Here is a 23,639-nt window from a genome sequence, read left to right as displayed (position 1 = left end):
CTGTGGTCTAAACCCATGAGCCTTTTGTGAGAGCCAATGTGGTGTAGTGGTTAAGAGCGGTGGACTCGTAATCTCGTGAACCGGGTTCGCGTCTCCACTCCTCCACATGCAGCTGCTGGGTGACCTTGGGCCAGTCACACTTCTCTGAAGTCTCTCAGCCCCACTCACCTCACAGAGTGTTTGTTGTTGGGGAGGAAGGGAAAGGCTTTGGGGTGTTTCGTGATGGGCGCTGTAAGTATTTGGGCCAACTGAACTCAGCAGAGAAACCCATTTACTGGATCCCATTTGGGGAAAGTTCTTCCAAACTCTACTGTGAGAGAATAGAATAGAAAAAGGTGGTTTGGGGTGGAGACTGGGGGTATATGGGTGTCTCTGGCATGCCACCCAGCCTAGTTCCCTTGGAACAGGGGAACCAGCCTGCCCTTTTCTGCAAGAGTGGGAGTGGCGAGGAGAGGGGAACTGCACCTTGACTCTCTGCTGGGTTCCTTGCAGGCCTGAAGCGGAACCCGTGCTGGGTGGAGCGCTTCAACGTCCAGTTCTTGGGCTCCGTGGAAGTTCCTTACCATCAGGGCAATGGCATCTTGTGTGCCGCTATGCAGAAGGTGAGGCCGGGAAGAGGGGCTGTGTGTCTCTGTCTGTCTGTCTATGCAATGCTGTCTTGGGGCTGCTGCCAGGACAGAGAATCCGACCTGCTATGTGTGGGAATGTTGAGGGTGGCAGGAGAGGATATATTGTTTATTAATATCCTTCCTAACTTGTGCTGGCAAGTTTCTTTATGTAGCAGAGTTACATTCCCCTTTTTACATGCACAGCAGATAGCTGGTTGCAGGCTCGTGTGAGCCTCTCACTGTTATACAATTCTGTCTGTCTCAGATTAAATTATACGTTTCTGGTAAATTCCCTCGAATCCCTCTTAAAAGAATAAAGACGCCACAATCTTATTCAAAGTCAATAAAAGAAGTTTATTCACCTCAGTTCACAGTTGGATTCCTGAAGGCAGACTTAGTTACAAATATATACGTGTGGATCTACCCCGTATGGGGGAATAATCCCAGTGCTTCTGCTAGCTGAGAGCTAGCAGAGCGGTCCTAGCTAGAAGCTGCTTAAATGAAGAAGGAAGTCAAAAAGAGAGGGAGGTGTGCTGTGTGCCTTTTCCCTTTGGTTACCTGGACAGGTTAGGTCACACCCACCTTCTATCACATGCAAAAGGAAGGATGCTGCAGCCAGGAGGAACAAGAAGTTTCGACTGGCTGGACCAAACATTCCCTCGCATGTCTTCTCTAGCATTACAAGGAATGCTGTGTACTTGACTGCTCTCAGTGGATTACCGTATTTTTCGCTCTATAAGAAGCACTTTCCCCCCTCCAAAAATTAAGGGGAAATGTGTGTGCGTCTTATGGAGCAAATGCAGTCTCCATGGCTTCAGGGAAAGCAACGCGAAGCCTCCGGAGCACAGCGGGAGTGCTCCTGCTGCGCTCTGGAGGCTTCACGTTGCTTTCGCTGAAGCCAGGAGAGCAAGAGGGGTCGGTGCGCACCGATCCCTCTTGCTCTCCTGGCTTCGCTTCGCTGGAGAGGCGCTGCACAGCGGGAGGAGAAATGGAAGGGGCTCTGTTTCTCCTGCCGCTTTGCTGAAGGGGCCCTGCGCAGAGAGGGAGAGATTTTTTTTCTTGTTCTCCCCCTCTAAAACTAGGTGCGTCTTATGGTCGGGTGCGTCCTATAGAGCGAAAAACACAGTACATCCCACACTACGTCTGCCTGGTGCGATGTCCCCTTGTCCTTTTCCCTTGGTATACGCCGTCTAAACTCAGTGGACCCCTTCCCGTCTGAACCCACACCCCTGCATGCACACCCACCCTCTGTCCTTTGCAGATTGCTACCACTCGCAAGCTCACAGTGCACCTGAGACCCCCGGCCACCTGTGACCTGGAAATCAGCCTGCAGGGCATCAAGCTTATCCTGACCGTGAATGAGTACAGCCGGGACGAGGAGGTGAGTGGCGGAAGCAGGAGGTGGCGGCACTGGGGTGGGACTGTGCAGCTGAGAAGGCCTTTGGGGTCCACGTCCCCAAAGACTTTGGCAAGGTGCCCAGCCGAGCAGGAGGCAGGATGTGTTCAGGGCACTTGCGTCAGTGTGGACTTGCATGCCAGTGGTCTCACTTGGCAGAGTCTGCTTCTGTCGGAAGAGCCCCCTGCCCAGAGGGAGAACTTGGGCAAGGAGGGGGCAGGTGCAGCCGTCGGGGGCCTAATGGGGAAGTGGATTTAGAGGGGGAAGGGGAGCCTGCTGCTGCCCCATTTTCCTCTGGCTCAGTCCTACAAAGGAGGGAGTGGCATGATAGACCCACATTGCAGGGGGAACAGGCGTTGGAGCACCCAGTTTGAGACCCATGTGGCTCCCCTCAGCCACTTGTGGGCATCTCCTCTCGTCATCCCTGTAAAGGTATCCTTCCTTCCTTCCTTCCTTCCTTCCTTCCTTCCTTCCTTCCTTCCTTCCTTCCTTCCTTCCTTCCTTCCTTCCTCTTTCTTTCTTTCTTTCTTTCTTTCTTTCTTTCTTTCTTTCTTTCTTTCTTTCTTTCTTTCTTTCTCTCTCTCTCTCTCTCTCTCTCTCTCTCTCTCTCTCTCTCTCTCTCTCTCTCTTTCTTTCTTTCTTTCTTTCTTTCTATACCACCTTGTGATGGTTTATTGCCTTCACCTCTTGGCAAAAATCACTTCCGGCAGAGTTAGTTGCCGGTGGCAGTTGCTCTAAGTCAGCGGTTCTCAACCTGTGGGTCCCCAGATGTTGTTGGACTACAACTCCCATCATCCCTGAGCTCTGGCTTTGCTAGCTTGGGTTGATGGGAGTTGTAGTTCAACAACAACATCTGGGGACCCACAGGTTGAGAAAGGCTGCTCTGAGAGATAACTCTCAAGACACAGGAGCAGTCCAGGCCATTAGCTCTTTATGGGCGGTATGAAGCGTTCACGGTTGCAATATACGCAGAATAGTCCATTTAAGCTACTGGTCCCAGCAGCAAAGCATCTCATAGAAAATGCAGCCGCCTTCGGCATTCGTCCATAGCTGCAAGCAGTTGTAGCAGCAGGTTCATCAGCTGGCAGGCGACGAGAGAGACTTAACGCACTCACTGACTCTTTCTCCTGCTGAAAAAGAAACGAAAAAGCCAGCCTACAATTTCCAATTAACTCCCGAACCTTATCTCGCTCCTGTTTAAGCAATTAGGCTTCTTGGGTCAGTTTCTGGAACATGCTCCACTTCCAATTAACAGAAACTCACTCAGACAGTTTTCTGCAAAACAGCCTTCATCCAGAGATCACAGGGTGCTTCACAACATGCTGTGATTGGACTTGTTCCATGATTCTAGCCTGGAGGGGGGATCAGGAGACACAGGAGATCCCAGTGGTACCCCTGCTGAAGATTTCGGGAGCCCCTTGGCCTTGAAAGGATTGGGGGTGGTTCTTCCTGGGGTGTCCTTTAAGCCCTCCCTCTTCTTGTTCCAGTTTGAGCGCTGCAGCCACTTCTTCCAGATGAAGAACATCTCCTTCTGCGGCTGCCATCCCCGCAACAGCTGGTAAGTTGCACCCCCCTCCCCTAGGGGAAACGCCCGGCTCCGGGGGCAGGAGGGCTGCTTGCCCCCAGGGCATGAGGTTTCCTTGCTGCGGTACCTCAGGCAGGAATCCCCTCCTTGGCCGTAAAAATACATCAATGGCAGAGGAAAAGAACTAGCCCGTTGGCTGCTCTTTCCTTTTTTAAAAAAAAAATATATATATTTATAAGCATTTTCTATAATGAAACAAAAACAAAAATAAACAACCACAACAAACAAAAAAAGAAAAATATAACAAACATACAAAAATGTAAAATTTAAAAACAATTAAAAACACATAACGTTTCAATTGCTTATTTCTTTTAACTTATTTCTCAGACCTCCTCACACCTTCCCTTCTTGTATTCCAATTCAAATTATTAGCTCAGCAAATCCTTATTACTTATTTCTCAGCTTTAACTTAATAATTGAATTTAACATATTATTATTTTACTTTTTCTCTTTCATCCATTTCCTCAATTTATTTTTGCTAACCTTATTTTCATTTAATTTAGTTCATTTTAAAAAACCAATTTTACCTTATCCAAACTTAAACATCAATACTCATTCTTAAAACATTTTTTCTAAAGTCGAACCAAATTCCCTTCCACTAATTTCCCAATTTTCATACAAATAACAAAACCAAATAAAAACCAAACAAATTATAATTGTGTACCCTTTGGATTCCCAAACTCCACCCCCCCCTTTCCCGGTTTCAGTCCCCAATAAATGTCTATCAGTCTTAATCTGCTATCAGCCTGGAGATCTCACATCCGAGGCTCTTAATTCTCTCTCAATTCTTCTCTGCCGGTTTTTTTTGATAGTTCTTAATATTGAACACCAAATCTCGGAGAAGCTCTGGCCCAACGGGATCCATGTTTCTTCCAGCCAGACCTCCATACTTAATGTTGGCTGCTCTTTCCTGACACCCCAAACCACTGCCGGGGGGGGGGGGGCTTTTCTTATATTCTCACGTTAAAATTTTAGGGCTACCTTTAAAACTGTGATGCATGTGAGATGGTCAGCTGAGGGTGGGCCTTGCAAGCTGTCTGGCTGGAGAGGTCCTACCGGTTTCTGCATTGATGACCTTTTGGGACCCTTCTAACTCTAACAATTTCATGATTCTACGATTCCCACTTTCGGTGCTGACCCTTCCCTTCCCTTCCAGCTACTTTGGCTTCATCACGAAACACCCCGTGCTAAGTCGCTTTGCCTGCCACGTCTTCGTTTCCCAGGAGTCCATGCGGCACGTTGCAGAGTGCGTTGGGTGAGTGGAGGGGGTCGCGGAGCAGGTTGGGGGTGAGCCCCTCCGAAGGTTTTGGGCTGTGGACTGATGGGAGCTGCCCAAGGTATTGAGAGCACCCTTGAAGCTGACCCAGAAACTCCAGCGGGTGGAGAATGCCGCAGCGAGGCTCCTTACGGGGTCCTTGCCACGGGATCACATTCATCCAGTGCTTTACCAACTGCACTGGCTCCCGGTGGAGTCCAGGGTCAGGTTTAAGGTGCTGGTTTTGACCTTTAAAGCCCTATGCGGCCTAGGACCCTCGTACCTACGGGACCGCCTCTCCTGGTGTGCCCTGCGGAGGATCTTAAGGTCCACAAATGACAACATTCTGGAGGTCCCAACCCTCAAGGAGGTTAGATTGGTCTCAACTAGGGCCAGGGCCTTTTCAGTACTGGCCCCGACTTGGTGGAACGCTCTGTCCCAAGAGACTAGGGCCCTGCGGGACTTGACATCTTTCCACATGGCCTGCAAGACAGAGCTGTTCCGCCTGGCCTTTGGTTTGGACTCAGTCTGACCCTTATGTTTCCCTCCCCTTATGGTTTTGATTTATCGGCTACTTTTAAAATGAGGCTGCATTTTAAATTGCATTTCAACCTGTATTTTAAATTGGTCCGCCCCCCCCATTATGTTTTTTACTGTAATTTTACTGATGTTAGCAGCCCTGAGCCCAGCTCTGGCCGGGGAGGGTGGGGTATAAATAAAATTATGATGATGATGATGATGATGATGATGATGATGATGATGATGATGATTATGATTATGATGCTCGGATCCTGCAAGCTGTTTCCCACTGGGGCACCTAGTTGGCCTCTGTGAGAACAGGATGCGGGCCTGGCTGGGCCATTGGCCTGATCCAGGAGAATCTTACTACGTTCTTTGCTCCCACGAGTGCCGACTGGTTCTTCCTTCCTTCCCCTTCCAGCCGTGCCTTTCAGGAATACTACCAAGAGCACCTGGAGTTTGCTTGCCCCACAGAAGACATTTACCTGGAGTAGGACCTGAGCCCGGAGTGCCTCCAGCTTCTGCACCCCCTCCAGAGACTCTGACCCAGTGCCCCAGGACCCTCGACTCCGCCAGCCTCGACACCACCCATGCCACCATTTTTCAACCCGGCACCCTGCTGCAGCAGAGGGGAGGTGGGGCGGGGCAGGCGAGGGGGCAGAGAGATGGGGAGGGCGGCAGGCGCTGGCTGTGTGCAGTTGCCCCCTGCCCTCCCCCTCTCCTGGAGCCCCTCTCCCAAAACACCCGGGAGCAGATCTCTGGGGAGGGAGCCTTCCTTCTTGAAGCAGGTTGAGACCAGTGATGGGGCTGGAGGATGAATTTGGGAGAGGCGAAGCCAGGAGTCGGCACTTTCCAGGAAAGCTCCAGCCTTTGCATGGCGCCCCCCCCTCTCAGGGGCTGGGAGGAAGGCTTGGGGCACAATGGCAGACATCACTCTGCCCCCACACCCACCCCAGTCCTCTAGAAACACGCTCTGGGGCTGCGGGGAGCTCCCACACCTCACCTGCTTCCAGGCTAAAGTCCTTTCTTCTGTGTGAGAGGTGTGTGTGGGGAGAGGGAACAAGGACCCCCCCTCCTGTCCCCCCCGCGTGCTCTCTCCCTTCCCTGCTTCTTGGCCCCCATTGCCCCAGCTCCACACTTGCCATGTGGGCTGCCCCATTGCCATCCCCTGGGGGGGGGGCAGTGCATGCAACTCCAGCTCATGCAGTGCCATAGGAAACTACACCGCCCCCGCCCCACCCTTTCCCCAAAATCTGCATCCCTTGCTGCTATCACTCACCCTGCCAGAGACACTGTTGGGTTCCGGGAGGGGGACAGCCTGCATGCTGCTTGGGGGGTGGGGTGCTGGGAGCTGAAAGGAGCCCCCCCAGATAGGGCCTTTGGGGTGCGTGTGAGCGATGAGCATGTGTGGGGCAGGGCTCAGCTGGTAGGCTGCCCACCTTGCAAGCAGAAAGTCCCAGGTTCCAACCCTGATATCATCTCCACGCAGGACTGGTAGAGACCCCCTGCCCAAATTCCTGCATTGCCACTCGATGGACCAGTGGTCTCAAAATGTGCCAGCTTCCTATGGCTTGTCCTGCCTGCGGAGGCGTCGGAGTCAAGGTGCCCCAAGGCACCGACCATTCATAATCTGGCGAACTCCCCTGGAGGATGGGGGCTGGGGCGGCTGATCTGGATCAGTGCCCCACGGCCAGCTGGGGTCTCGCCCCAGAGTCCCGTGTCCTTCCCCAGCGCTGCCATCTTCCCGTTCTTCCTCTGTCGCTGAATCAGAGCATATCTGGGGGGTTGCTTGTCCGGCTCAGGCGCCCTCTTCTCTTTCTTGGCCTTCTCTCCCCCCCCCCGCCCCCCTGCCCCAGCTCTCCTTGCCGCCTCCTGCCTCGCCCCCCACTGCTGTGCCTGGTGACCTCCTTTGCTTGCCAGCCCCGCCTGTTTCCACTCAGTGCTAGCTGACTGACGTAGCGCTCACTGCTGTCCGTGTATGTAACGACGATATTTATCCGTAACCTTAACCGAGCAGCGAAGTGACCTGTACAAACCCCGGTTCAAAGGCCCTTCCTTCTCACTGCCTTGTCATGGAGTTGGTCTTTCAATAAAATATACGCTTGGTGTCACCACAGGTTGTGCCTGGTCTGCTCTGTCTTGTTGTTGGTTTTTTAATATATTTATTGTTATGCATCACCCTGATCTCTGGGTGGTGAGAGAATTCAGGAGTTCACGGCGCTTACACCCAGGGTTTGTTTCCCTTGGAACAAAGGTGCGTTTTAGACGGTGACGTCTTTAGGATGTACGGTTTTATTTCCACATATATACAACCTGAACGGAGTGGAGTCCCGAATTTGGCACCTTGTACGCCCCCTTCTGGCAACTCCTGCAACCAAGCTGGTGCCATTGCTCTGCTTTCTTTTGGACCACATCAGTGAGCCCAAAAGGCTGCAAGTCTTGTCATTTGGGCAGCCCAGGGCCTCCAGACACACTGCCGAGCTGTCAGGCTTCCTCCCCGTGGCAGTAAATAAGAGGCTCAAATGAAAGCAACGGCTTCCCAGTTATTCTTTAATAATCACAGTGAGAGACAAAAGACCATGTCTCCCTAGAAACGGCGGTGCTCCCAATTAAGGTCCACACCCCCTCCATCCCTATTAATCTATGTCATTCCTACGTCTTGTAGCCTGAGCTTGTACCCTCTGCGCTTTCTGTTCCAAGACTTTCTGAGCTCTTCTTGACCTTGGGGAGGGTGGTGGAGGAATGCTGTCCAACAATTGTGAATCTGTTAACCCTCTCTCTTCCAGTGTTTCTTCTCCTAGCTGTTCCCCATCCATAATTTCCCAGCTTCTGCCTTCTGAACTATGCCCCTCTGCAAACCACTGTTCCAAATCTATGCAGTCCTCCTGCTCCTGGGAAGATTCAGGATCAGGGGGAATGGGTGGCTCCCACCATCCCTGCTTGGTGCAGTCCTCCTCAGCATGGTCCCAGACACCAGCCTTGTGCCCTAGGGAGGTCACTTCAGTGCTGTTAAGACAGCAGAAACAACGCAGGAGGAAGCCATTATAAGTTACCGGTCCCTGCAGCTATAGTGCATGCTGCACCCCATTGTCTCTCAAAACAGATGGGTGCCAACAGCAGCAGCAACAACAATAACAACAACCTGAGCATAGGAGGGAGCAAGAGAACAGATCACTCCAGGAAAGAGGGATAATAATAATAATAATAATAATAATAATAATAATAATAATAATTTGTTATTTATACCCCGCCCGTCTAGCTGAGTCTCCCCAGCCACTCTGGGTGGCTTCCAACCAAATATTAAAATACAGCAACACATCAAACATTAAAAGCTTCCCTAAACAGGGCTGCCTTCAGATGTCTTCTAAAAGTTTGGTAGTTGTTCTCTTTGACATCTGACGGGAGGGTGTTCCACAGGGCGGGTGCCACCACCGAGAAGGCCCTCTGCCTGGTTCCCTGTAACTTGGCTTCTCGCAGGGAGGGAACCGCCAGAAGGCCCTTGGAGCTGGACCTCAGTGTCCGGGCAGAATGATGGGGTGGAGACGCTCCTTCAGGTATACTGGGCCAAGGCTGTTTAGGGCCTTCAAGGTCAGCACCAACACTTTGAATTGGGCTCGGAAACATCCTGGGAGCCAATGTAGGTCTTTTAAGACCAGTGTTATGTGGTCTCGGCGGCTGCTCCCAGTCACCAGTCTAGCTGCTGAGGCTTCCAAGGAAGTCCTGCCAGAGGCACAGGATGGGTCAGGGCCAGACGCAGGTTGCAGTTTGGGTCGCAAGCAGAAGAAGCTGGCATTTCCAAGAAGACACTTCGTTTTGTTGCGACATTTTGCTGTATGCCTTTTCAGGTCAGCACAACCCACCTGCCATTCACAAAGTCAGTCCCAGCATTCGCTGGAGCGGATGCCCTCCAGACAGGGGGGGATGGCTGGGTAGACTTGCCCCACGTCCCTTTTTTGATTTAGTTTAAAACAGAGCTTCCCCCCACAAAATATTGTTGTTAATAATAATGTTAATAATAATAATAATAATAATAATAATAATAATAATAATAATAATAATAATAATAATAATAATTTATTAGTACCCCACCCATCTGGCTGAGTTTCCCCAGCCACTCCGGGCGGCTTTCAACAGAATATTAAAATACAATAGTCTATTAAACATTAAAAGCTTCCCTAAACAGGGCTGCCTTCAGGTGTCTTCTAAAAGTCTGGTAGTTGTTTATTTCCTTGACATCTGATGGGAGGCTGTTCCTCAGGGTGGGCGCCACCACTGAGAAGGCCCTCTGCCTGGTTCCCTGTAACCTTACTTCTTTTACTAAGGGAACTGCCAGAAGGCCCTCAGAACTGGACCTCAGCGTCCGGGCAGAATGATGGGGGTGGAGATGCTTTTTAGGGATACTCTCATTTTGACTCAATAAAATCACCATTTTATAGTTCTAATCAGGGGAAGTAAATGGACAAAAGGACAAGAATTCACAAAATGTTTTGGGGTATATGTACCCCTGTGTACCCCCAGAAAAAAAGCGCAGGTTTATAACTTGAGTCAAGCGAGGCTCCTGCCTCAGGCCACCTCTGCACAGCCCTTCCTCTAGATATTTTGAATTTATAGCACCCATCAGTGGCCACATCATAGGCCACGCTTCCTGTGGCTGATGGAACGTGGTTCGAAACAGAAAGCCCCAGCCTGGGGAAGGCGCCCTTCTCTGAAAACCCTGCTGCTAATATGTGCAGCCCTGCTTTGCTCTCGATTCTGACAGCGCTCTGTGTGTGTGTCTGCAAGCTGCTAGTTCATATTGACCAGAGAGGTCACAATGATCTTTTTAGGTCAAAGAGGCAACTGCAGTGCTAAACTACTCACTGCTGTGAGTACCTGTTGCTACTGCCAAGTAAGGAACAGGAATCACATCTGGAAGACCTGCATAACAGACTCCGAATCTTCTGTTTGCAGCTGGGAGGTCATGTCTGAACCAATCCTGGCTCGTGCAGAGTTTGTCGCTGGAGAATCATAGAATAGAATCATAGAATCATAGAATCGTAGAGTTGGAAGAGACCACAAGGGCCATCGAGTCCAACCCCCTGCCAAGCAGGAAACACCATCAGAGCACTCCTGACATATGGTTGTCAAGCCTCTGCTTAAAGACCTCCAAAGTAGGAGACTCCACCACACTCCTGGGCAGCAAATTCCACTGTCGAACAGCTCTTACTGTCAGGAAGTTCTTCCTAATGTTTAGGTGGAATCTTCTTTCTTGTAGTTTGGATCCATTGCTCCGTGTCCGCTTCTCTGGAGCAGCAGAAAACAACCTTTCTCCCTCCTCTATATGACATCCTTTTATATATTTGAACATGGCTATCATATCACCCCTTAACCTCCTCTTCTCCAGGCTAAACATGCCCAGCTCCCTTAGCCGTTCCTCATAAGGCATCGTTTCCAGGCCTTTGACCATTTTGGTTGCCCTCCTCTGGACACGTTCCAGTTTGTCAGTGTCCTTCTTGAACTGTGGTGCCCAGAACTGGACACAGTACTCCAGGTGAGGTCTGACCAGAGCAGAATACAGTGGCACTATTACTTCCCTTGATCTAGATGCTATACTCCTATTGATGCTTTCTCTCCTATTGAGGAGAGAAAGGAAGATTCATCTCAGAGCCTCTTGCATTAGACTTATTCCTTGCATTTCTATGAGGGTTGCTGCCCAAACCTTCAGACCACAAACCAGCCTAACAAAATAGCAGAAGAAGCAATCGCAGAAGGGAACCCAAAGGGTCATCTAGTCCAACCCCTCTGCAATGCAACAATTACAACTCAATAATTCCTGACAGGTGGCCATCCAACCTCTGCTTAAAATCCTCCCGTGAAAGGGAGCCCAACACCAGCCAAGGGAAGTCCGGTCCACAGGCAAACAGCTCTTACCTCCCAGAAGTTCCTCCTAATGTTTGGTCAGAATCTCCTTCTTTGTAATTTCCATCCATTGGTTCAGATCCTACCCTCTGGGAGCAGCAGAAAGCAAGCCTGCTGTGTGTTCCACAGGTCGGCCCTTCAGATATTTGAAGATGGCTATCACATCACCTCTCAGCCTCTTCTCCAGGCGAAACAGACCCATTTCCCTCAACCGTTCCTCATAAGGCAGCGGTTCTCAACCTGTGGGTCCCCAGATGTTGTTGGACTACAACTCCCATCATCCCTGAGCTCTGGCCTTGCTAGCTAGGGGTGATGGGAGTTGTAGTTCAGCACCATCTGGGGACCCACAGGTTGAGAAAGGCTCTCATAAGGTGTTGGCTCTGTATTGGATTTCTGTTTATAGTCTCCGTTTTTGTTTGTTTCATGGCATGTACACCCCACCTGTCTCTCCAAGAAGCTCTAGGGGGCATGCATGACTCTGCCCCCATCCCAATTAACCCCCAAAACAACTCTGCTTTGAGGTAGGCCAAGCTGGGAGGCAGTGGCTTCACCCACGGTCACCCAGTGAGAGCTTTATGTCCAAGTGGGCATTCAAACCCTGGTCCTCCTAGGTCAGTGGTTTCCCAACTTTTTTCAAAGAGGGCCAGATTTGAGGAAGTGAAGGGCTGTGAGGGCCGACCAAAGTTGTTAACCTTGTTGAGCTTTTTTAGGGTTGAAGTTGTTGAGGGTTTTTTTAGGATTTTAGCCCAGGAAATAAACTGCCACAAGAGGCCGGATTAAACCAACCGGCAGGCCGGATTAGGCCCCCAAAACGGACTTTGGACATACTTGTCTTCACATTGTCACCACAACAACCTTGTGAAGTAGGCTAGGCTGAGAGGCAGCGACTGGCCTCCATCGCCACCCAGGAAACATCATGGCTGAGTGGGGGGATTTGAACCAGGCCCTGGTAGTCCACTAGACTCTAACCACTACACCACACTGTCTGTCTCAATGGCTGCATAGATGTATTTGCATATGCAAATTTAAGATGACCCCTTGGACCGCACCTCATCCAGGGTACAAAACACGCAGGATTATATCCTTCTCCCCTTGATGGAACAAAGAGCTAAGAAGCAGCCAATAGATTTCTTATAAATTTATTACATAATAATAATTGTCATAATAATAATTGTCATAATAATCATAATAATAATATAAGAAACATAGATCTCTCTGTGTGGGGGGGCGTATCACAAGGTCAGGGGTCAGGAGGTGTGTGAGCTCCCTCCCCACTCCCTTACTCTGCGGAAGGAGAGATCTCCTCAGGAAATCCATATAAAATAAGGGGTGAATTCAAAGAGACCCTGTCAATAAAAAACAATCAAAGAAACCAAAGGGCGCAGGTGGGTGGGTGGGGGGTGACAGACAGGGGAGGGTGAGACCGGGGGCTGCTTTGGGTGAGGGTGGGTGTGCCTCTTCTGCGGACATGGGTGGGTTTTTCCAGGGGCGGAAAATTCAAAACCGCCCTTAAGTTTTGGGGCAGCAGCCAAAACAGTGTCTCACCTCGGACGGGTGGGGATAATGGCGAGTTGGGGGGGGGGGAAAGGTTGATGCCTTGCTTGCTTCAAAAGTCTAGAGATGGAGGAGTACAGAGAAGTGATGGATTTTGAGTCAGGACCAGAAACCCAACACCCTGAAAACGAAATAAAAATATTCCAGAGCAAAAAAATGAAAACCCTTGTCCCTAATTTTGTACAGAAGGTAACAAAAGTCATTGAGAAGCCAATGAGAAATCACAGTTAGCTCCGTGTGCAGCTGTTGTTATCGCCTCCTGCGGCCCCCTCCCCACTGCTGCGTACTGGGGAGGGGGGTTGTGTTGGTTCTCAGGACGACCCTCACCCTCGAGATGTCCTAGTCAGGCTCTCTTTTCCTGCCTTCCCCGAAATGGCTTTTTGGAATGGAATGCTCTGGAGAGAGATTTGGGGTCACCTCACCCAGGAGGGCAGAATAAAATCTGGACAGATCTATCTACAAACAGAGACCAGGCAAGGGGTCCTTTTGCTTCAGCTGGGAATGAAACAGGGAGGGAACGTCAAGCCACTGAGCTGTCAGGGGCCTCTGCAGATGCAAAATGGTTCCTTCTGGCAGAGCCGCCATCTTGGAGGGAGTACATGGGAAAGGAACAGCACAAAAGCGTTTCTTCCCCGCTTACGTGGCACGAGACTCACAAGAGACTCGTGAGGCCACGGAACAAGGAACTCGAGGCAGAGCCTGCGGCTCCACGGGACACTTTCCTCCTTTCGTCTCCCATTTCAGGCCACAGTGGGAGGTCAACCCCTCTGGCCAAGATAAAAGTGGGAAAACTCCATATTGGATGCAGCCTCAGTTTCCCAAGCCCACCTAAAAGCAGCCTGGGCTGGCTGAACAAGGGAGGCCTGGGAAGCAAGTTCTCTTCCAAGAACAGTTGCTGCCTCTGGCCCTTTTCATTTGATGAAGGGACCATCTGAATTTTTTAGGTCTCCCCCATCAAAGGAGACCCCTGATCTTTCGCTCCTGCTGGAGGCAAGGGCAGGAGGAGGATGCTGTTTCTAAGCCCTCCCACCCAGGTGAGTGAAGTCCCAGCCCAGAAAACTGTCTTAATAATTTAATAACGATGTTATTATTTATACCCATTTGGGTTGAATACTTGGAAGTGGCGTTTTACCCTTTAACTATGGCCGGATCAAAAGGGGCTGGTTCAGAGAGACACCCCTTTCCCCCGCAAGACACTTTTTGTGCTCACAGCCAGACAGAGCTCAGCTGACCAGAGCTTCCATTTGCTAGATGCAATCGTCCTACTTTAGGAGCTGCGTTCCAATCAATTTAACACAGAGTCAAACGATGAGCAATGTCCCATCATGAGAGGAGGGAGATGGAGACTTTAACCTTCCCAACTGTGCAAATGAAAAAGTGAAAATGAGGAGAATGTGACGAACTGAGGGGTTCACTCTAAACAACCGTGAAGACACGTCGCCAAGCCTGAAACCATGATTCTAACCTGCTGTAGGATCAGTGCACAGCTATGCATGTTGACTTGGATTCAAGTCCCATTGACTTCAGTAGGGCTTACTCCATGGGAAACGTGCAAAGGGGGTTTCATACTGAGACAGCCAAAACTCTGGGTGGCATTTCAGGGGTATTAATCTTGTGAAAAGGGTGGTATTGGCGGAAATGACTGGCAGAATCCGAGACCAGGGAGAAGAGTGGGTGGAAGAAGATTGGAAAAAATTTAAAGTATATTTACAGAAATATTGCAAAATTAATGAATGTTAGAAGGATGCTGGAATGAAGTTATATGGCTTTAGCAGAAATGTTATAAAGAATTAAGCAAAAATATATTGTTAATGGGCCAAAGTGGAAAATTTAAGGTCAGATTGTGTTAAGATAAATTATAGAATAAAAATTGAGAAAGTTGGAAAGGATTTGCTGAAATACATAATTGAACTAGAATACAAAAAAGGGAGGTGTGAGGAGGTCGAAGAAACAAGTAAATGAAAGGTAAAGATATGGAAATATTGGGTGTGTTTTTAAATGTTTTTGTCTTTTTCTTTGTTGTTTTGCTGTATTGTTTTTTGTTTTTCTTTTTATTTTTGATGTATTGTAAGGTATTGTTTTGTTTTGTTTAACTTTTATTGTTTCTTTCTTCTTTTTTCTGTAATCATTAAACCTCTAATAAATATCATTTAAAAAAAAATCTTGTGAAAAGGGGAGGCCTTTGAAGTGTCCCCATAGGATTTGGCAGGTAAAATTCGCCAAGGATTTGGACTCTACGTTGTTTGGGGTCAGTGGGAGAGCCGGGAGTTCAATTCAAGAACGTAAGGAGGGACGAAATGATTCAAAGTCTCCTTCAGCCCTTGCGTTCAGTGGCTCAAAACTCACCATTGTGTTTCCCTATTTGCTACCTTACGAGAGCACGTTCTGGACTAGGCACCCAAGGTTGCTGGGTACCATGGAAGAGGAGAACACTCTTACCCTTGGGTCCTGCTTCCTGGTCTTGCCCACAGGGAAGTTTCTGGGCCCCGTGAGAAGAGGATGCTGGACTAAGATGGGCCATTGGCCTGATCCAAAAGACTTCTTCTGACCTTCTTAGGTGGTCTACATCAGATTCTAATGTCTTCACAATGAGGTGGACAGCAACCAGTATCAAGGAGGGGTTCAGGATCAGGTTACAATGTGGCAAGTGCAGGATTTCGGTTGGGTATCACTTTCCTTTGTGCTATGCCTGACCAGGACTTAGCCGTGGTGTCCCCGTGGCCTCAGGCTGTGCGTCGAGGGGATCACGCAGTGTTCGCAAACACAGTTACGGCTGCAGCTGCTTTGCGGGGAAGAAGCCGAGTAGCCTCCGCCCAAGGGGAGGCTCAGCTGGCCTTCGAGACAAGAAGCAGGAAGCAAGAGCCCTGAGGTTCTCCAGCCCTCATGAAGAGGGGGCAGAAGCGTTGCAGGGTCAAAGGGCTTTCCTGAGGAAGGAAGCAAGAAGGCGTCCAGCTTTCCCAGTCCTGGAATGAACTTCCTGCAGACAAGTTCCGTTCTGCAGTCTTCAAGCCTCCATCCGCGGGATGAGGCTGTGTGCAGGCGGGTGGGTGGGCAGGGTCTCCTCGTGTGGTCCCAGAAGCAGCTGCAGAAGGGACAGAGACCCAGAGCCCACGGCAGCCACGGGCTGCAACAAGGCACCTGCACTCAGGCGAATAGACAACCAGAGAGACTCCAACCGGTCTCACGGGCAGCAGATACCACGAGGGAGGGAGTAGGGTGGTGGAGGAATGGAAGTCAGTTTCCATCAAGTGAGGCGGCCATAGCCATTCTAGAGCAGCGGGCTGATCACAGTTTCTCTGCCCATGTGAGGGGTACTAGCTGGGCTGCAGGGTGGGGATGATGGGAGGAAAATGTTGGCTTGTGGTTGGACGGAGCTTTGGCAAACATGCAGCGGGACTGAGCAGCGCAATGGAGCAGAAGCCAGAAGGAAAGAGCCAGGAATGGGATGGTTGGTGCCCCCTTATTACCTGGAGATGGCATTCATTTCTGTAGGATTACGAGGGATGAGACCATGAGTCTACTGGCTCAGGCCAATGGCCCACCTAGTCTTGGATCCTGTTCTCACAGTGACCAATCAGATGCCTGCAGGAAACCATCAAGTAGGACTCTTCCCTCCTGCAGTTTCCAGCAACTGGTACGGGACATTAGAAGGAAGCAACCAAGGTGGCTGCCTCTGAGGAAATACTGTGGGCCTGGGGTGTCTTAGAGAAGCAAATGCCATCTCTGGCTTGCAAGGCAGCAGAAACAATCCCCTCGCATGATCACGGCACTGAAACATTGGGAGGGACGCAAAGCATCCTCTAGTCCCGTCCCCCCGTGATGCAGGAATGTCAATGAAAGCATCCATGACAGATGGCCAGGTTGGGCATTAAACGGGTTGGCATGTAACTCAACTGTGAAGGCAAAGGTGATGTGGGGACCAGGGTGAGTTATTGGGGTGGACAGAAGTAGGCAAGTGAAGGGTAGCTGGTGGGAGAGGAGAGATGCCCATTCTCCAGATCTCTGCAGTGCTGTGATGGGAGCAGACGACCTTCTCAGAGCATGCTTGTCCTGCATCAATGTGGAAGGCAGAGAGGCACCTTCTGGTCAGGGAAGTGGTGGGTGGCCTGACGGTGAGGGGAGGGGTTTGGGGGTGGAGTGGGATCAATGAGACACTGATAAAGCATGAGGGTGGGTTAGGACTAGGGAATGAGCAAATCTCTCAATCATGCCTTCTTTTTTTAAAAAAACTAACAAAGTATGCATGAAAATTCACCAGCGTTTTAGTGCAAATTTCTCCTAACAAACACATTTTTGTATACGATTTCCCCCCAAAATTTCTTATGCTATTTTATGCATAGCAAGCACATTTTATGCATGCTTTACCCTATCACATACATCTTGATACACATTGCTTGGTTGGAGAACTACGTTGCAAAATTTGTAGAAGTGCAAATTTCGATGGACGGCTGTGCTTTGGTTGACGTCTCATTTTGGCAAGTGGGACTCGGGTAGGTCTGCCTTTAAATGCAAACGGAAACCAGAGAAGGCATTGAGAGAGAGAGAATTGCTTCATGCGGTGCCACCTGCAAAACCCTCGAGTTGCAGTATATTCGCATGCTAGAGTATGCGAATGTAAAGGGCTTGGGAAGCGTAGCAAGGCATGCATGGAGAACATATCAGATGATGCAAGAGTTAGGTAGACCAAGGCAATGTATATGGGTTATTGTCATTCCACAGCTGGCTATCTGAGGACAGTTTCGCTAACAGGCAATGAATGCCAATGCCAATGCCAAACCAATGTTAAGACGGTATGATCTGGTAGTGGCAGCACCAGAGAACAATATATGATGGTGGGATGTTGGAACACAACATATGCTTGTGCTTTATGGCAGCCTTCCTTATCCTTGTGCTTTCCAGATGTATCGGAGTACAACTAGCCCCACCAGTGCTGCCGTAGGATGCCAAGTTAGAGTCCAAGGCCTCTGGACAGCACCAGGTTAGGACTCTCCACAACAAAATTGTTCTAGGTTTTAGCAACGTCAGAGGTGACGCTGGCCATGCCTTGGATCAGGGCCACCTTGCAATGCCCTGTTTGTGGAACTCTCTCCTGCCTAGATTGTAAGAATGGAAGATGAGCCCTGTCAGATTAGGCAAGTAGCCCATTTAGTCCAGCATTCTGTTCTCACAGTGGCCACAAAGATGCCCCACTGGCAAGCCTGAAAGCAATGGCAGAACACAAGAGCGCTCTCCTCTCCCATGGTTTCCAGCAAACGGTGTCCAGAAGCATTCCTGCCTCCAACTGCAGGAGTAGAGCAGAGCCATAATGACTACAAGCGACCAATAGCCTTATCTTCCTACATGAATTACTCCAATTCTCTTCCAAACTTCTGTTTTACTCCAAACAAAGTAGGGCGTCAGTTGTCAAGATCATGGATTGACAGAGATGGCAACACTGACCTGGTGTTTTGTGGGCTGGTAGTTCTCAGTGCTGGGTGATGTGGCTTCACATTTCATAGCCCAATGTCCTGTTGTTTGAAAAGGAGAAACTGACACCAGACTAAGTCCGTGATCCTAAACACACCATGGAGTAAGCTCTAATGAACACAGTGGGATTTGCTTCTCGATACCCACACAGAAGATGGTGCTATAAATGCCCAACTATTCAGCACTAGGGTGATGGAGCGTGATGTGCCAAGATGGTCTTATGATCTGTGCTCAGATAATGCTGTGGGTAGCAGAAGGCATGATTCAGCTTATAGCAGGTGTGTAAGACAGGTTACAGTCTAGGAACAAGCTTGGAAGGATTACAGATATACCAGGTCAATTCATATTCCCTTTTCTTAAATGTGCTCTTCAGAAATCAGATGTGAAAAAGTGAAATGTGTAGCTAAGGCAAACACAGACAAAAAAAGCCCACACATAACTTTGAGAAATGGGGTGGTGGCAGCGGGAGTGGGGGGGAACCACCACCTGTGTTAAGTCAAACTTTTCTGTGTTACAATATATTCCATTGGCAAGTTGGGTTTCATTTGGTTTAGAAAGGTTCGAAATTTTGGATGGAGCACAATTGTTCCATCTTCCTAACTTCCCACTATTGTGAAAAAGTGTGTGAGTGAGAGGGAGGAAGCGAGCTAGAGTGTGCAATTCACATTCATTGCCCATTCAAGTGAGTCGAATGCCTTCCCTCCCATCATGGCTATGGAGGCAGTGAAGGGGCAATCACTGTGCAAGGGCCACTGCGGGTAGAATTGACAGCCCCCTTGAAGCTCAGAAGAGGCTCCTGTGCTTTTAAGAGCTCTATGGCACGGAAGTCCACACAGGTGCAAATGCCTGTTGAACTCCTTCCTGATGTTGAGTTGGTTCCTCCTGCCCTCGCACACACAGACCTCCCCACCAGAGAAATTAGCAGTTCTACTTGGTACTGTCTTTTACTAGGAAAGTATTTAATCCCAAGTGATAGTGCCCTGCTCTGAAAGGGCAGAGGGAGAAGCCCCCAGCCCCTCAGGCTCTGCCCTAAGCCTTGACTACAGAGAAGAAACTTGGAACAGCAACTCCATCCTTGCCCAGCAGCAGGAGCAATTTGCAAGCGAGGATGCCCTGGGGTGAGGAGACTGGCCAGCTCTCTGACAGCTTGCTCACTCCTCTACTGAAATAAACTCAGAAAAGTTCAGAGATGGTTGAGGGTTGGCGAGGATTTCTCTTCTCCTCCCCTCTAGCACCAGAAGAAGTAATGCCTTTTACAGAGGAAACTGACACGGGGGTTGGCAGTCTGCTTCCCAAAGCCCCATACCCTCTTTGGAGGGGAACCATTCCCAACCATTCTTGCATGGACTGGGCCATTTGGTGCATGGGTTGGAAAAGGGCCTACATACAGCCACGGTGGAATGATAAAGGACATGGAGATCAGCACCCACGGGTGGAGCAGAAGCGTCTCTGGGGGAGTGGGCTTCCTCTGGTTAAAGAGCTACCCACTTCCTCCTCCTAGGCCCCAAAGAGGGAAGGCAGTATGAAAAGTGTGTCGCCAGCAAAAAACTGTGGGGTCCCCCTCCAAGCTCAGTGTGCTGGAGGAAGGCAGCTCAGGGCAGCCTCGCCTCTAGGTGGGAGCAGAGTTGCACCTCCAGCTGTGCAGTTAGGGCCAGACGGAGTGCATAAGGGACAATAAGAGGCACCCAGTTGCACAGGTGGCAACAGCCCCTCGTTTCAGCTGTGCCAGCCCCCTGGTTTGCAGTCTTCACTAGAAGACCAACAAGAGGGTTGGTGCCAGATGGCCAGGGTGTTTCGATATAGGTAGAGTAATCCTCCTACCTGGCCCCAGTTCAGAGGGCTTCCCTTTGCTGCCTCCTCCAGCACCTGGGTCTGGATTTTTTGGGGAAGGGGCTTTGCGACCACCCACAGCCTAATCGCTTTCCCTAAAGGTGCGGCTCCACCTCGGACTTTTCCCGCCTCCACAGCGGGGACTTCCAGGGCACTTTGAAGGAGATGCTAAAGGGTTAGGTGTATCTATCTCCCCCCCAGCAAAGAACAGATTGGCAGGGGCATTTTTTTGGGTGTGTGTGGCCACTCCAGGACCAGCCCTGCAGCTCTGCCCAGCAAGAATGGAAGACTTGGTGTGTCCCCAAAACCAAGTGCAAAGTTGTCTTTTTTTTAATCACCCCACCCCCCACCCCACCCCCGGCAATTCTTTAAAATTCAGAGCGCCTGAAAGGAGCTTTTAAAAAGACTCTCTCTCTTTTCTTCTTCTTCTTCACATTCATTGTCAGTCACTAAAAACTCCCATAAGTGTCGCAGGAAGGAGCAGCGAGGGCCCCTCCTCCTCTAGCAAGATATAGCTTTAGTAAACCATAACAAAACAAGGTGGCTATAGAGATATAGATATATAGATATTTGTTCTTTTTTTTTTTCCTTTTCAAATATATAGCTGATTAAAAAGATGCAAAAGATGAGTGACCAGGACGGAGGGGGCGAGATCCCCTGGCGTTGGCATCTCCTCGCTTGGATCACCAGCATATCTATGGAAATGCACAGAGATTATAGAGACTCCCTTCGACGCGTCCCCACGACAACCCCCCAGAGAAAACGTGACCTCCCCCCCTCCCCCACGAACGTTGGCAAAGCAGGAGCTGCTGGGTTCCCCACTTGCCTCCCTCGGATGCCCCAAACATGCTTTCCTATCCATGCGACTTCAGTCCCCCTCTCCCCAGGGCAAAAGGAACAGAGTCCTCAAAAAGGCAGGTCCTTCTCAACTCTCTCTCTGTGTGAGTGTTGCGCTCTCTCTCTCTCTCTCTCTCTCTCTCTCTCTCTCTCTCTCTCTCCGGGTACATCAATCTTCTGGTCTTCCTGGCAATGAGATGACCCTCTTGGGGGCAATATGTATGTCTGTTGCATGGGGGAGAAAGGTCTGCTGACTCAGCCTAGGGCAAAGGTCTCCTTTCCTGCCCTTCCCAACAGGACTCCTGGTGGCCAGGACAATGCCCCGAGAGTGCGCCCTGGGCCTGTCCACGCTCAGAAGCTGCTGTCCAGCAAGAGCTCCAGCGCTCTGCTCAGCTTCCCAGGAATTGCCAGGGAACAGCCACCGATGATGGTCTATTGGTACCTGCAAGATGCACACCTGGCCATGAAGATGCCTCCAAGCTGGCAGCTGACCTCTGGAATGGCCAGTGAAGCCACCCCAGAGCCACTAGCGGAGAGCTCTTCTGGGACGCCATCTCCGCCCGCCTCAACCCAGCGAACCTAAACCGATGGGTTCCTGTCCTGCTAAATAGCCCCCTTCCTCCTCCTCTGTGCCACCTGCCTGCCAGCCTAGGCCAGCATGCTCCACATGGGTGCAAAATCTCAGGAGGAGCATCCCTTCCTGCCCCCCAATAACCGCCTGTCCTGCAGCAACTCTCTTGGGCAAAGGTGCATCAACCGATGTACAGCCCAGGCTTCCCCACCCTGCCCAACAAAATGGCCAGGGCATCTTCATGCAACATTCCTGCTCCCTGAGGCATCGTGGCTCTGATTGCACGGATGCCAGGGACCCCAGCCCACCCTGGGGTGTCGAGAGAGAGAGAGAAAGAGAGAGTCTGCGCTCACCAGTTCCCCGCCCTTCAGTGCAGTGGCCAGAGTAGAATAGAAGCCATTTGGTTCCTGTTTGCTAGTCTAGTGGTAGAAATGCCCCACCCCACCCTCTAGGGAGTCGGCCCCGGCGGAGCAGGCCAGCATCGCCGCCCGGGACGGTCAGCTGTCCACCAGCTGCTTGAGCGCCCGCTCAATGTTCATGCGGTGCCCGACCCGCGTCACCCCCAGCTCCACAAAATCCTCCTTGGTCAGGGCCGGCAGGTGGGTGCCCTCGATCTCGTTGTCCTCAAATTTGTCCCGGTGTTCCACCAGGTTGATGCTCTCCAGCCAGTCCCCGACGTCGTACTTGTTCCACAGCTGGAGGGGCTTCTGCATGAAGGGCCGAGGCGGGTGGAGGGCGTGCAGGGGCCCCCCCGAGGAAGGCGAGGGGGACGGGGACCGGCTCCGGGCGCTGACGCTCCTCACCACAAAGCGCACCTCCTTGGGTTCGTGCGGGATGGAGAGGCTGGAAGATTTGAGGATGGTGGGCGGGGTGAGCCCGTAGGGACGCACGGAGCTCAGCGGGTCTGTCCTATCCAGGGTGGGCTTTACCGGGCTGGGGGTGCGGCGGGTCACAGGGTAGCGGCTGCCGGGACGGACGGTGTAAGTGGTGCCCGAGCTGCGCTGCGAAATGGTGCTCAATTCTCCTAGACTACTGAAAAGTCTGCAGAGAGAGAATGGGACAGACACACACACACAGAGAGAGAAACAGAGAGAAAGCAGTGGTGAGGGAGAAGTCCTCAGACACCAGAACACACACAGACACACACACACAAGCACACAATCTACACAGGAGAGTAGGGTGGTTGTGGTTCTGCAGAGCCCACAGCTGATGCTACCTCAACCACTCCCATGGCAGTCAGAAGCCCAGAGGCTTCAGACTCTCTTCTTGTCAAGTCACAGAGACAAACCTCTCAGGTAGTTCTCTAGAATGTGCACCTCTTGTCTCTTAATTGCTGGCCTTTCCTAGGGTGGTTCAAGGAATCTCCTCCTGCTAGCCCCCAAATCTGCCCAGAGATCAAGAGGTCCTGGACATGCCCAAAGCAGAAAGTCTATCATGACTAGGGCATCTGCATCTCCTGGCATGTCCCACGGAGGACCTTACGGTCTTCAAACAAAAACATCTTGGAGGTCCCGGGCCACAGGGAGGTTAGGCTGGCCTCAACCAGAGCCAGGGCTTTTTCAGCTGTGGCCCCGATCTGGTGGAACGCTCTGTCACAAGAGACCAGGGCCCTGCGGGACTCGACATCTTTCCGCAGGGCCTGCAAGACAGAGCTGTTCCACCAGGCCTTTGGCCAAAGCACAGTCTGACCTCCTCTCTCCTTCGGTAATCCTCATAGAACTCTAGCCCAATGGTTGCCATTGATTTGATTCTGAATTGATTTTAGAATGCTGTGTTACTTTTATTGTTGTTGGCCGCTCTGAGCCCGGCTTCGGCTGGGGAGGGCGGGATATAAATAATAAAATAATAATAATAATAATAATAATAATAATAATAATAATAATAATAATAATTATTATTATTATTATCTCTGAGGAGTCTGACATGCAGCAGAGATTTGCACAGGGGGCAGATCTTCAAGGAAATGTGATTTGGACAAGGGAGAGCCCTCCTCTGCTATCCCCCGAAAAGTGTAATTGCTGGTTTTCTAAGGGAAAAAAAGTATGTTCCTTGTTACAAAGATTGACCCCTGTAACATTTTAAAACCCCCCCCAAACAAACAGGATCTAGGGGGGCTGGGA

At 50.5% G+C, this 23,639-nt stretch overlaps 2 protein-coding genes across 11 annotated transcripts in view; one reads left to right on the top strand and one right to left on the bottom strand.

Moving 5' to 3' along the window:
* The window catches only part of MAPK8IP2 (mitogen-activated protein kinase 8 interacting protein 2), a 48,795-nt gene extending 42,331 nt beyond the window's left edge, over positions 1-6,464 (top strand). The window contains exons 8-12 of the mRNA XM_081209860.1: positions 493-602; positions 1,870-1,989; positions 3,492-3,562; positions 4,746-4,844; positions 5,785-6,464. Coding sequence (XP_081065986.1) covers positions 493-602; positions 1,870-1,989; positions 3,492-3,562; positions 4,746-4,844; positions 5,785-5,857 — 473 coding nt within the window. The 3' untranslated portion in view covers positions 5,858-6,464. The remainder of the gene's footprint in view (positions 1-492; positions 603-1,869; positions 1,990-3,491; positions 3,563-4,745; positions 4,845-5,784) is intronic.
* Positions 6,465-18,820: 12,356 nt separating this feature from the next.
* SHANK3 (SH3 and multiple ankyrin repeat domains 3) overlaps positions 18,821-23,639 on the bottom strand; it is a 449,651-nt gene continuing 444,832 nt past the window's right edge. For 7 of the 10 annotated variants that reach the window (XM_081209761.1, XM_081209759.1, XM_081209763.1 and 4 more), the window contains one exon: positions 18,821-22,560. In XM_081209761.1, the coding sequence (XP_081065887.1) occupies positions 22,017-22,560 (544 nt within the window). In that variant the 3' untranslated portion in view covers positions 18,821-22,016. The remainder of the gene's footprint in view (positions 22,561-23,639) is intronic. The other 3 variants (XM_081209765.1, XR_014012079.1, XR_014012080.1) reach the window with 3 other exon arrangements.

Source organism: Podarcis bocagei (genome assembly GCF_964188305.1).
Source record: "Podarcis bocagei genome assembly, chromosome: 10".
NCBI classification, from domain to species: Eukaryota; Metazoa; Chordata; class Lepidosauria; order Squamata; family Lacertidae; genus Podarcis; species Podarcis bocagei.
The sequence above is the reverse complement of the archived record's forward strand: the minus strand, read 5'-3'. Positions and strand labels throughout refer to the sequence as shown.